The sequence below is a fragment of the Aedes aegypti genome, chromosome 1, assembly GCF_002204515.2.
Source record: "Aedes aegypti strain LVP_AGWG chromosome 1, AaegL5.0 Primary Assembly, whole genome shotgun sequence".
NCBI classification, from domain to species: Eukaryota; Metazoa; Arthropoda; class Insecta; order Diptera; family Culicidae; genus Aedes; species Aedes aegypti.
This window is the reverse complement of record NC_035107.1, coordinates 283,083,722-283,097,955: the sequence shown is the minus strand read 5'-3', so window position 1 is coordinate 283,097,955 and position 14,234 is coordinate 283,083,722. Positions and strand designations below refer to the sequence as shown.

Here is a 14,234-nt window from a genome sequence, read left to right as displayed (position 1 = left end):
GATCAATCAATCCGTTAATCAATTATCGTAAACAAAAATTGGGCTGGTTTCTTTTGATTCAGTAGTTACAACCCAAAGTAGCCCCAATTGGTCTAACTCCGAACTAAGAAAGTATTAAACATCGATTATATAACTGAACATCCCTCTGCGCATCACTAGACGCTATAATTAATGTACATGGGCAAAAAATGACGCGGGGAAACACCGACGGCGTGTTCGATCTGTCCGATCTGTGTGTCTCAGCCAAGGGGGATTCTCCCGTACTCTGGAGGGCGTGTGCGCCACCGCCCGCCTGCTCAACTAGGGGGCCTGTTCTGTTTGAATTTTATAAAAGATATGCGCTCTCAGAGCGAATCGATCAGTCTCGGGAGAAAGCCGGCTCGACACGCATCGTTAAGTATCACGGGTGATGATGATGGACGACAAGATGGGTTCTGTAGAGTTCAAAGTGGCTGTGCTGGTGTTATCAGTGCTTGTTCTGCAAAGTGAGTAATCAGCGATCTATTTGCGAATCGGCGCTATTTGATTTTCAAATCTTCCTCAGCTTCCGCCAACAAGTGCAATCAGTTGAGTGAACTTTGCGTGCCGGTGCGATTCTGTCCGCATATTCAGGATGCCATAGAATCTGGAGCAGTTTACCGGAACGACACACTGTACGAGCACGTGTGGTCCCGCACTTGCCACGGGCCTGGTCAAGAACCAAGGGTTTGTTGCTCTCTGGAGAACACCAGCATGGGAAAGCGATGCCTCACTGCGACGCAGCAACCGTTGGAAGGACGATGCGTTGCGCCGGAGCAGTGCACGCCTATCAAGCGGTATCTGCAGCAAAGAAGCAGACGCAACGCCGCCTACGATCGGGAACTGATGGAGAATGTGTGCTACCATAGTGATGATGAGGGAAAGGTGGGTTGTTGCGATTGCAAATGCGTCTCTTAGTTCAAAAATGGTTATGATGACTTTGATTTTCGCAGGATTTCTACTGTTGTCCTGATGTGTACGTGAGCGAGCCTCAGAAGCAAGAGACGCCGAAGAAGAGTGAAGAGCGCACATTAAGGGTGAAAAATGGTGAGTGTCAAAACTGTTCTTTATGTGCTCTCCATGTTCTACTTGGACCGTAACGATTGCGCCTTTTTGAAGCCCGACTATCATTTCATCATTGAAATTTTTGTAGCTTATTTAAACTTTTGTGTTTCACTGGGAGTCTGGTGTGAACAATTTTAACAACCGTACCGGGGGCCTGCCTTAGCCGAGGGATTAGAATCCGCGACTACAGAGCAAAGCCATGTTGAAGGTGTCTGGGTTCGAATCCCAGTCGGTCCAGGATCTTTTCGTAATGGAAATTTCCTTGACTTCCCTGGACATAGAGTATGATCGCACTTGCCACACGAAATACGAATGCGAAAATGGCAACTTTGGCAAATAAAGCTCTCAGTTAATAACTTAGTGGAAGTGCTCATTAGAATAATAAGCTGAAAAGAAGGCTCTATCCCAGTGAGGACGTGATGCCAAGAAGAAGTCAAGAAAACATAAGATAGACTAATATTGAACACCTAGTTACCAGTTAACAAGCAGACAGAATTTCAGATAGGTATACTCTTCAAACCAATTACAGCACTCCACATAATTCCTGGAATCTTTATCTATAGTGATAAGCATTCTGAGAAACGTTGTTGAGTTTTCCTATCTCGTTTGTCTTCTTCACTAACAACCTTCACTTTCACTGGATCAACTCGCTTTTGATGCGGATTAATTACTCAATTCTGCATTCTTGTACATACCTACTTGATACTTAATAGGACACAATGAATTACTCGCTTTGCGCATGACAACAGTTGATCAGAAGTTGAATCTATTTATGTTGTATGTTTTGTTCTAACTAAAAATATATCAAAAATGAATTCTTTACTTAGTCTTTTATTAATGCATGCACGAATGCACGAGGCATTTTATTTTATTTTTAGCTACAGTACGTGGCTATCTAGGCTGATCGAGAAGAGGAAGTAAATATTGACTGATGTAGCAAAGCAGCCTAGTAAATATCTTGTAGAATTATTGAAGCCATCGGAAAAAACTTAAAATATGAATTCCCGGCAAGCATGGGAAAATTCACTCACTCACCCGAACGCTACCGATAAAATATCTGCAATGTATCTGCTGCCACCGAATGTTCAGTGACTGCCGAACGCTACTAGGGTGAGCGCAATCCCTACGAATCACAAACGGTTAAGATAAACCGAAAATGAAAAGGTTCGCGGAGCGGAGAGAGCACCAATCCGCTCTTAAATGGGAGACAGGAAAGAACGCGTTCGCCATTCAATCACTGAATGCTTTCTGAGGAATGTACGGATTTCGCGTTCACGGAATCATTTCGCCGCATGTATTCCCAGTCAATGAACGCTAATCAGCTCTCAAACACGAATGCCACTCGTGCGAAATTGGAATGTAAAAAATCATTTGCTACAGCAATCGGATGCCTTCGGCACACGAAATCGGTAGTGAATCATTGTGTTTCCGTTTTTGTCTAACTTGTCGCTCGGTGAACAAGAAGAAAGCGCATTGGGAATGTAATGACACTCAGCTTGGCTGGAGAAACGGTAAACTCGCTCTTGACTGCGTGTGGAAGTGAGCGAGAGAAACGCAATAATCGAGTGAACACACTCAATCACGATTTGCTTGTTCGGTAATTTTTTATACTGGGTACGAATTGTAAATCATAAAAAATACCGAACTTTCAGCTTTTTGATTGAAAACTTCTGAGGTTCAGTAATAATTTTTACTTTTTACTGAACTACGGTAGCTGTCAGCCCCAATTTTGCAACATTACCGAACAGGCCGAAAAGTCAGTAGAAACCTAAGATAAGATCGGTCAACTGGCTTCTTTTAGTTGTTCTTCTTTTCATACGTGAGCCCAATTGTAAATTTCCCACCCTTGCGTGTTACGCTAAAACAGTGTTGCCATTTGTATGGAAGACGACACACTATTTCATTCGCACTTTCAGCTCTCTCGATAAAAAATATTATCCGGATGCTATTTACTGCTCCGTACACAATTAAAGGCTTCTCACTTCATTTCTTATACTTTTAAGCTGATTTCGCTTTAATATTTACTTTCATTCACATCAGTCGGCTAGTTGGCATGAACTTTTATGAATAACCGCAAATAATAACAACCTAACAAGGTAACCCGGCAACACAGGCAAAACCAAAACAAACGCTTCCGATGGTAATTTTTCACACGCTGCCGCACACTCGGAGGCATCAAAATCAACCAATCAGCGACTGGATCACAAACTGGATCAAATTTTATACCCAGTTGTCCGATCTTTATCTTAGGTAGAAACAATTACCGACTATTCAGTAGTTGATGTTTTTTACTGACTTATTGTCAAAAGCAAATCAAAACAAACTGATGCGCATGCGGGAATGTGTCAAATGAGAATCTCCTGCACGGAGAAAATGAAGTACTCAAAAGTGAGTTCATTCCACTCAATTCCGGGGGTTCGTGCGTTAACCTAATTTTGAGTTGATGGGGTAGAAGTTGTTTTCATTTCAAGCGTGTGCTAGAATAAGGGCGTAAGTCGCATGATCGATTTCTCTTCATCGATCCTCTTTTCTGTGAATAAAGGTGACAAGATGCAAGTTTGTCAGCAGTTTTTCACTTCGGACCGCTTGGCAGCAATGAGATCTTGCGTTGTGATGATAAAAAATGCGGACAAACTTGCAGCTTGTCACCTTTATTCACAGAAGAGAGGATCGATGAAGAGAAATCGATCATGCGACTTACGCCCTTATTCTAGCACACGCTTGATTTGCAGCCATGCAAAAAAATACCTTCCGGCTAAGTTCTTTTCACTCAACTGGCAGATCAAATAACCCAACTTCCAGTACTACGCCACTTACTCAAATTTGAGGTAACGCACTAAGGTTCGGTTTTTGGGTTGTTTTGCTCTTCGCTCTCTGACAACAATAGAAGGAGCGAATGAAATAGGGAGAGAAAAATAACTCAAAAGTAAGTTAAAAAATACTCATATATGGGTTTTTCGTTTTCTCCGTGTGCTGTAGAATCATCCGGCGCATCAGGAGACGCGTCCACGGCAACCAAACTTTTCCTGCACCGATTTTGCGCTTACTTTTGCTAAGTAGTCGAAATTTAGTGACAAACTCAACTATTTCAAGCAACCAAAATGGCTCAGCACAATTTTAACTGCTTTGCGTAAAATTCGGTTGGTTTCCATACAAGAGGTAAATTCATCTGCATCATTGAGTTTGCCTTATATGCAAACCAACCAAATAATAATGATTTTGTCACACATTTTTCGATTACTTCCACTGATATTTGAGCATATCGTATGTGTTTATTCTCATTATTGCTTAATAAGGGACATGTTCATGTTGATTGGGTTTTTATTTGTTCTGATTTTTTAAGAAAAAAAAAACGAATCCGGAGGAGCAAAGCGCGAACATGGGAAACTGGAAAGCCAGTAAAAACGCTCTACAATTTTACTGACTAAGTCAGTAATTTCCATCAATCAAAACATATTTTGGTTTACTGGGTTTTTTTCGGTAATCGTAAAAATTACCGAAAACTCCGTTGTTCCAACCCAGTAAAATTTTACTGGGGTCGGAAATCTGAATTGGCTGTGAATGTTTCCCATGCTTGATTATAACATCATTTAAACAAAGTCAGTTCCAATAACAAAGTATGTTTAAATTTTGTTTCAATTAAAAAAAAACATAATTATTACACAATTTGTTATAAAAAAAATTGAGATCAATTGAAACAAATTTTGTTTTTTTAAGATAAAACCTGCACAATGGTCTAAACAACACACTGTGGAGGGTGCCCTGGTATTCCACAAGGCCCCGTTTGTGGCTAGGTTTTATTTAGATCACCTTAACTATTATTTACCAGGTACGGTAAACCGCATCAAAACAGGGGTCACCTGTGAGGTGTACTTGTAGCACCGGAACAGGCGGTCCTTACACAGCAAAAAATAAATTAATATAGACCGACGTAATTTTTGGCTATGTATCCAAAATTGCATAATAGTTAATTTGATCAGATCTATTTTAAAACAATATTCAATAAGAATCGTAACTGAATTGAAACGACGAAAGTACCAAGGAAAAACTAATTTCGAGCAGCATCATATTCTTCTTCTTCTTTCTGGCGTTACGTCCCCACTGGGACAGAGCCTGCTTCTCAGCTTAGTGTTCTTATGAGCACTTCCACAGTTATTCACTGAGAGCTTACTATGCCAATGACCATTTTTGCATGTGTATATCGTGTGGCAGGTACGAAGATACTCTATGCCCTGGGAAGTCGAGAAAATTTTCAACCCGAAAAGATCCTCGACTGGTGGGATTCGAACCCACGACCCTCAGCTTGGTCATGCTGAATAGCTGCGCGTTTACCGCTACGGCTATCTGGGCCCCTAAAACAGTGCAGCATCATATAACTTGTAGCAAATTCAACTCACTTCCTTCAGAGAGATCGAGAGATATCGCACTTGACTTTCGTGTGTATTAGTGTCTGGTCTGGCGCAGACAATCTCAAGACAGATTAGGTATACACTAATACAGACAACAAAACGTAGCCTTGAAGAAGGCGAAATATACGCCGAAATGTCGAAAAGTTGAAGCAAAAATCGTTTATTGTTAAATATACAGACAAAAATTTGAAAATCCCTTGAAATTCATCAACATTGTTTTAACTCTATTATTCTCCATTTTTGGGTTGTTGCAAAAATAAAAAAAAATCGACTTTGGTTCAAACCTTTGCCGATGAAAGATTTTGTAAGCGCTTTTTTGACTACCAAGGCTCACTTTTAGTGATAAAAGATAGGATGTGTTTCAGCACACCGTGCGACCAAACGCTTTATCTGACTATTAGAGAACAAAACCTTCAAACTTTTCGGTTTTAATACACTATTTACATTAGTAAAAAAAATAACAACAATTGTTCTGTATAGCGAAGTTATATCAGAATATACTACATTATTTCAAAAATACACTTGCTCACAAAAACAATGACAATCCTGGTCCAGACGGCATCCCATCTCTCATCCTGAAGAAGTGCTTTACAGTTCTTCTGTTCCCTTTGCTTCACATCTTTAAAAGACGGGGTTGGTGGTCTAAGCCATAAGCAGAAGATCATGGGTTCAATCCCAGGCTCACCCCTTTCCTTGCACTTTGTAGTTATATATCCTCTCACTTGCTTCTATCTTCTATTCTCAGTGTTGTGAAAAACTCAATTTCTCACAACTCACGCTTGAGATTTTTCATGCGTGAGTTGTCAATCATGCAACTCAGCAGTCAAAAAACCATGGATGAGTTGGCTCACCTTTTTGACTCATTGTCTCGTTTTTCCACAGTTTACTCACACACGGCAATAATTTCTTGTTAGTCTGGTTAAATCATAGTAATCCTTTCTAACGTAAACAACAACATTCGGGTTTCACGAGTTTTTGCCGGGTTTTGCGACTGAATCATTTTTTACGGTTTGAGTTGATTGAGTTGATTTTGCATCAAAATCTCAAGCGTGAGATTTGCGAAGCAGATCTGTAATGAGTTTGCTCTCACGGGAGAGCGTATTGATTGAGATTTTGAGTGTGAGTCTATCAACACTGTCTATTCTTAATCTATCACACTGCAACTATTCGTTCATAGCAAACGCTAGAACCAGAGACGGACAAGAAACCGTTTCCCTAACGCTTCCATTCTTCCACGCGCACGCCTTCCTTACGCCTGATACATAGGCAGTCTGCTAACCACAAAAGCAAACCTCTCTGCCCTGCTTTTCCCACAATCCATACACTCCCGCATGAACTAGCGAAGATGCAGTCGGATTACACGGTCTACAGTGGGCCAGTATAAGTGCAACATCATTTCCTCCCCCTTCACACATTGGTCTGCATTCTGACGTGGCAGGCGCCATTGTTGCCTAAAAATAGAAGATCACCAGCACATATACGCTGAGGGTATCTGTTAGGCCCAAGCAGTTATTCGGTTGGTTCCTTGTGTAAGTGCAGCTGATCTGGCGATACTGGAGTAGCATTCACGGGCGGCCAATCAAGCTCAAGCAAGCTCCCTTTGCTTCACATCTTTAATCTGTCTTTACGTTGTGGATCGTTTCCTGAAATCTGGAAGTCGTCGTATTCATTTCCTGCCTTCAAAAAGTGCCTATCGATTTCCGCCTTGTGTGCCACCTCTAAGCTATTCTAATTGGTTCTAATGGACTTCATTACTCACAACTGTTCAAGTTACATTTCGGAAACTCAACATGGACTAATGCTTCACCAATGGATTACCTGCTTTGCTCTTGCCCACAGTTCATCAACAGAAGTTTTCTCGTTTCATTTTGTATGGGGAAAAGCATCTAACTTAAAATTTCTCGTAAATGAGTTATGGTCAATTTTGTAAAAAATGCAAAGATTTGTTTTCAAAGAAAAGGCTAATATGGTCATTTTTCACAAAATTGACCATAACTCAGGAACAAAAAAAAAGTACATCCTAAAAGTTACTAGAATTGAAGTTTATAAAGTTTCCTTCTCAAAAATATTTTAATAAAAAAATTCCGCGAGTTCGGGCATAGATTTTCCAGCTTTTCTTTATGAATTTCCCTAACGGTGGAAAATTTTGTGGAAAACTTTTTCCAGTTCATATTTTTTTTGGATTTCTGAGAAAATTTAATTTTCATATAAAAACTTTGTTTCTACAATGTTTCGTTCTTGAGTTATGATTTTTCAAAGAAAAGTCTTATATGACACATCTGGACATTTTTCACAAAATTGGCCATAACTCAAAAACGAAAAATAAGTGCATTCCAAAAATTTAAGTGATTAAGGCTTATAAAATTACCTTCTCAAAAATATTCACAAAATTGGCCATAATTCAAAAACGAAAAATAAGTGCATTCCAAAAATATCAGTGATTAAAGCTTATATAATTACCTTCTCGAAAATATTTTTTTGAAAATTTTCCACGAGTTCGGGCATAATTTTTCCGGCTTTTCTTTACAAATTTTCCCAACAATGGAAAATTTTGTGGAAAACTTTTTTCAGTTCATATTTTTTTTGGATTTTTGAGAAAATTTGCCTAAATTTTTATATAATAACTTTGTTTCTACGATGCTTCGTTCTTGAGTTATGATTTTTCAAAGTAAGTAGTGTCAAGGGAAAACAAAAAATTTTCACCTGAGTTTTCCGGAAAAATAGGCGACCCTGAATTTTTCTCAATTTTTTTTATTCATATATCCATGAGCCCTGCCTGTAGAAAAAGTTTCATGAAAATCTGAGACCCTTCGGCCCAATTTGTACGATAATAAAAAAAAAATCCCCACCTCTGAAAAAATTGATATGTTAATAAATGTGTTAAATTTTAAGAAAAAAATATTTTTGTTTATGCTAATATATTCTGTGCCACAACTCTCATGACATAGTGTAAACAATATTTTGAAAAATTTATTAACAAGCATTTAAGAGCAAATACAATAATCGAAAAAAGTCGATTTTTAAGGACCTTGTTTTTTGATTTTTTCTTTCTACACGTTAATGCTATTATCGAATGATTGTAATGAATAAAAAATTGTTTTTTGATTGGAAAAGTTTCTTTGCATATTTATGAAGTAACGTAAGCAAAACATGTTACTCTATATAATTACCGCTGTAAATGACAGAGCTTCAAAAGTTGATTAAACAAAAGTGACTTTCTAAATCCGACCTTGTTCCCATTATTGAGCTTTTTTAGAGCAATAATTTTTTTTTATTATTTTTTTACGTGCTGTGTGAAGTAAAGATATTTTCCGATAGAATAAGCTTTTCATCCTATTTTGTTTGATATACATTTTGTTCAATACAAATCATCGAATCTTCAGAAGACACTTCAAAAATGTAATTTTGTGCAAGATTTTATTTTCCATGCTTCATAAACCTTGTTGTATTTATATTAAGACTGCATATTATTCAATATTTTTTAGCTGCTTCAATATTTGATGACATTATGAAGATTTGCGTGAAAAAAGTTTTCAAAAAGATGAACTATGCTCTGAGATATACCGTTTTAAATGTTTGCGACTACTTTTCGATACACTCCTTATCATTACGCACAACCGGTAACAAATATTTTTTCAAAAATAGTTCCCAATTTTGAGAAATAATTTGTTAGATGCATTTCGCCATACAAATAATTTTCGCGTAACCTTTTAGCGATTTTTTGTGCATGGACACTAACGCAAGTGCGTTACTATGTGGTGAGTAGTGAATCAGGGCATGCATGTAACCCATTAACCACAAAGAACCTGGTACCGTAATCCGGGGTATCATTGATCGGCGGGGTAACATTGATTGGAATGATTCATCTCGTAATAAGTTGGTAGCATCATTTATTGATGATACATTTCTAAAGCATGAATATTGCTTGTCTTTCTTATATTTATAAGCTATTAAAAATTAAGATTTTTGCAAAAATTGCGTTAATTTTATGCGTAAATTTATCAAGTTTTCGAGACAATGATTTGAATGGTTAAGGATGACACTACCGAAGATTCATGTCTCACATTAGTTCTGCAAGCGATATGAACAAGGAAAATGCGGTTCTCACTAAAAATGGCATCGCCGAAAACGATACCGCTGTCAAAACTTTTATAAGTATGTTCAATTAGGTAACATTCACGAATTACTGTTAAGAATGTAGAATTCCCTTAGGAAATTGCCTACCTTTAGGCGTATTCCACTGTTCAAGGTGTTTTTAATTTTAAAATAACTCAAAAAGTAAATGAGATGTAAGCGTTTGGACATCATATTCGGCATCAGGGTCCATGATTTATGTAAGTAACGACATTTTCAATATTACCGAACGTTGTTTACATGGATGATCAATGTTACCCCTGATATGTAAATGAAAAATTCACATAAAACATTTTTTTAAACATGCTTAAATCTTTCAAAAAACAAAATATAGTATATAGTCTCGAGCTATGCGTGGCAATACTTGTTTTAAAAATATAAAACTCACATCATTTACATTTTTGGATGAAATATTTAAGAAATATCCTAAAAACTGATCAATGTTACCCCGGATTACGGTACCGTTAATCGCCTGAACAAAATCCCTGCAAAATGTAAGGATTTCCAATTGAACGAAATTCGCTTATCTAATGGTGACTTTACTTCTTCTGATGAAGAAGTTTTAGAATGTTTATTCAATACACACTTCCCCGGATGTGTGGACATAGCAACTACGGTAGAACCAAATTGTTTTTTCATGTAGTTACTAGTCTCTGGCTTCGGCTTGCAGTATCGCAACTACTGAATCGATAAGAAGGGCACTCAATAGTTTTGCTCCTTTCAAATCTCCAGGAACAGATTTTATTTATCCTGTTCTGTTCCAGAAGGGATTTGAATTTATCAAACACGTTTTGAAAAAAAGCTACTTGTAAACAGTTTGCTATCGGGTATATTCCCAGATACTGGCGTGATATTACTGTAAAGTTTATCCCGAAAGGAGGAAGTGAAGAAGCGAAGAGTTTTAGACCAATTAGTCTGACCTCTTTTCTTCTGAAATGTCTGGAACGCATTATCGATCATCACATCCGTGATGTAAATTTGGCAAACATGCCTCTTCATGTGAATCAACATGCTTACCAATCTGGAAAGTCCACTGTGACTCTTTTACACAAAGTTGTATACGATATCGAGAAAGCATTCGCTCAGAAGCAATCCTGCTTGGGTGTTTTCTTGGATATTGAGGGTGCCTTTGATAACGTGTCTATCGATGCCATATTGGAAGCCGCATGAAACCATGGGCTACCTACAATGATTACCAATCGAATTCAACAAATGCTCAAAAACCGACATCTCTTCTCGACATTGCGTCAAGCAGCGATTCGAAAATTGAGTGTTTGCGGATGCCGCCAACTTTTGTGGAATCTCGTAGCAGATACGCTATTGAGGCAACTCAATAATAGCGGTTTTCCAACATATGGATTTGCCGACGACTATCTAGCTCTGATAGTTGGTATGTGCATAAGCACCCTATTCGACCTGATGCAAAGTGCTCTTCAGGTAGTCGAGAGTTGGTGTCGCCAATATGGCCTTTCGGTTAACCCGAATAAAACATCTATTGTTCTGTTTACGGAAAGACGAAACCGCGATGGAATTCGACCTTTACGTCTTTTTGGCACTGAGATTAACGTGACTGATCAAGTAAAGTATGTCGGAGTCATTCTAGATTCCAAACTTTCATGGACACCTCACATTGATTTCAGAGTCAAAAAAGCTTGCATGGCCTTCGGTCAATGCCGGCGAACCTTTGGTAAAACTTGGGGCCTCAAACCCAAATATATCAAATGGATTTACACAACAGTTGTTCGACCAATATTGGCATATGGATGTCTTGTGTGGTGGCAAAAGGGCGAAGTGAGAACAATCCAATCAAAATTGGGCCATCTCCAAAGGATGTGCTTGATGGCGATTGTAGTGACCAGCCTTTTCACATAGCCGGTTTTACACATTTCCCGATCAATCTTTCTTTCGATTTTCTAACGAGTTAGACTAAAATTAACACATTTCTTCCATCATTATAAAAGCACGTTTATTCACCCCAAAATACATCAACAAACTGATCTCTATTTTTTCTTTCGTCAAGCTGTGCCTACTACGATCTCGATTGATTTCATTTTGAGTACTAGCTAAACAATTCTTTAGCTCACGGACCTATCTTGGTTTTACTATACTCTGTTACCAGCCTCTCATAATCCCTACATTCATCCCTTCCTCTACTCTTAGTAAGTAAATGTTATTTAAAATTATGTTACTTAGTATAAGATTTTGTAGATTCATAATTTGAAATTACTTGAGAGTGATAAAAAACCTTCCTTCTTCTAGGTCACCAATTCCATGTTTGATTGTGATTCTTCCGTCATCTGTTGAAATACTATTAACTTGAGTCTTGTTATGATCCTGAAAATACAAAAGTAAATTTAGTATTGCCCAAACAGCTTTATAAAACTCTTTGAGTAGTGTTTGTTTCCTGTATCCACCACGGATGAAGATGTCAAGAACTGCGTTTTTTAACGTTTGATTGTTTCTTCTCTGGATCTCTACTTCTCCTGGGAAAAAAATCAAGGATATTATCATTTGGTTTACGTTGCATTGAATTAAATTATAAACGTTTTAACATAACGTCAAAGTGAAAATGAGAAATCAATGTCTTCTAAAATTTCAATAGCACAAAACGCTTTACACATTTTAATTCTTTGTTATTGATTAGGCTGATACAAATATTAAATTTCTTTTATGTCCGAGACCACTTGGAAGGTACGAGGGGGGGGATAAATATAAATAAGGAACAAAAAAATAAAAATGAAAAAAAAGTTATTTTTTCGAATTTTTATTTTTAATGATAGTTGTTAAACTGTTTTAATGCGCCCTCTGGATCATTATTTTACTTGTTTTTTACTTTGTAAATTGAAAAAAACCTAACTGATGTCAAAAAAATGATGAATCTTTTTTTTTCTCCCCTTCAAAATTTTCGGATTTTTGAAGGGGGGGGGTGACATAAAAGAAAATTAATATTTGTATCAGCCTTATTATGTTCTCAAAATGCTAATTTGGAAAGAGTTTTTCAGATTCATGACATCGAAGTGAGCATAAGTGATGGAAATTACCTTATACTTTAACGGCAGAAAATGCTTGTAATATTCTTATACTATTTAATTGGCTATCTATGTTTTCAAATGTTACTTTGGAAAGAAATTTTCAGGTTCATAACGTAAAAGTGAACCTTAAAAAAATAAAATCTTCCAAAATTCCTACAGCACAAAACGCTATACACAATAAAGTTGTAAATTATTAGTTATCTGAACATAAAAGATTCAAATGTTTCAAAATTTCAACAGCACAAAACGCTGTACAGTTTCAAATTCTATGTTACTCAATCAATGTTTCTTAAATATCTATTTCAGTTTTCTAGACTCATAACATCAGAGCTTCTGAAATTTCAAAGTGGTCATGAGAGCATAGTTATATTCGCTAATTAAAGCCTATCCTTTAAGGTAACTCACCCTATTTCAGATACCTTCTTACAATGCCTGCATTTTCAGCTACCCTTTAGGAGACTTGCTTTATCTCAACTATCTTCTCTAAATGTTCATTTTGTGAGACTCGCTCTGTTTATTTATTTTATCTTTTAATTGCTTTTCATAACCACCCTCTTGACAAACCCGCTTTTGCCAGGGGACTCACTTTTTATCATTCATTCGGTCTGAGCTAAAACAGTTATTCTTTAAGGACACTCTTTTTGTGCAGCTTTCCTCATATAAGACTCGCTTTGTGTCAATTACTACTCTAGTTCACTTACCCATTTTTAACATACCCTCTCAGGGGACTCGATATTGTTGTAGCTTACCCTCTCAGGGGACTCGACATTTTTTTGTAGCTTACTCTCTCAGGGGACTTACTTTTTTGTTAGCTACCCTCTCAGGGGACTCGCTTTTCTTGCTTTGTAACATACCCTCTCAGGGGACTCGATATTTTTGTAGCTTACCCTCTCAGGGGACTTACTATTTTGTTAGCTACCCTCTCGGGGGACTCGCTTTTCTAGCTTTGTAGCGTACCCTCTCAGGGGACTCGATATTTTTGTAGCTTACCCTCTCAGGGGATTAAATATTTTTGTAGCTTACCCTCTCAGGGGACTCACTTTTTTTGTTAGCTACCCTCTCAGGGGACTCACTTTTCTAGCATTGTAACATACCCTCTCAGGGGACTCAATATTTTTGTAGCTTACCCTCTCAGGGGACTTACTATTTTGTTAGCTACCCTCTCGGGGGACTCGCTTTTCTAGCTTTGTAGCGTACCCTCTCAGGGGACTCGATATTTTTGTATCTGACCCTCTCAGGGGACTAAATATTTTTGTAGCTTACCCTCTCAGGGGACTCACTTTTTTTGTTAGCTACCCTCTCGGGGGACTCGCTTTTCTAGCTTTGTAGCATATCCTCTCAGGGGACTCGATATTATTGTAGCTTACCCTCTCAGGGGACTTACTTTTTTGTCAGCTACCCTCTCAGGGGACTCACTTTTCTAGCATTGTAACATACCCTCTCAGGGGACTCAATATTTTTGTAGCTTACCCTCTCAGGGGACTTACTATTTTGTTAGCTACCCTCTCGGGGGACTCGCTTTTCTAGCTTTGTAGCGTACCCTCTCAGGGGACTCGATATTTTTGTAGCTTACCCT

At 37.9% G+C, this 14,234-nt stretch overlaps 1 protein-coding gene across 1 annotated transcript in view; it reads left to right on the top strand.

Annotated features, from left to right (window-relative positions):
* Positions 1–345: 345 nt before the first annotated feature.
* Positions 346–14,234, top strand: part of LOC5569890 (serine protease easter) — a 36,671-nt gene continuing 22,782 nt past the window's right edge. Inside the window, exons 1-3 of the mRNA XM_001658734.3 lie at positions 346–485; positions 545–903; positions 972–1,065. Coding sequence (XP_001658784.2) covers positions 410–485; positions 545–903; positions 972–1,065 — 529 coding nt within the window. The 5' untranslated portion in view covers positions 346–409. The remainder of the gene's footprint in view (positions 486–544; positions 904–971; positions 1,066–14,234) is intronic.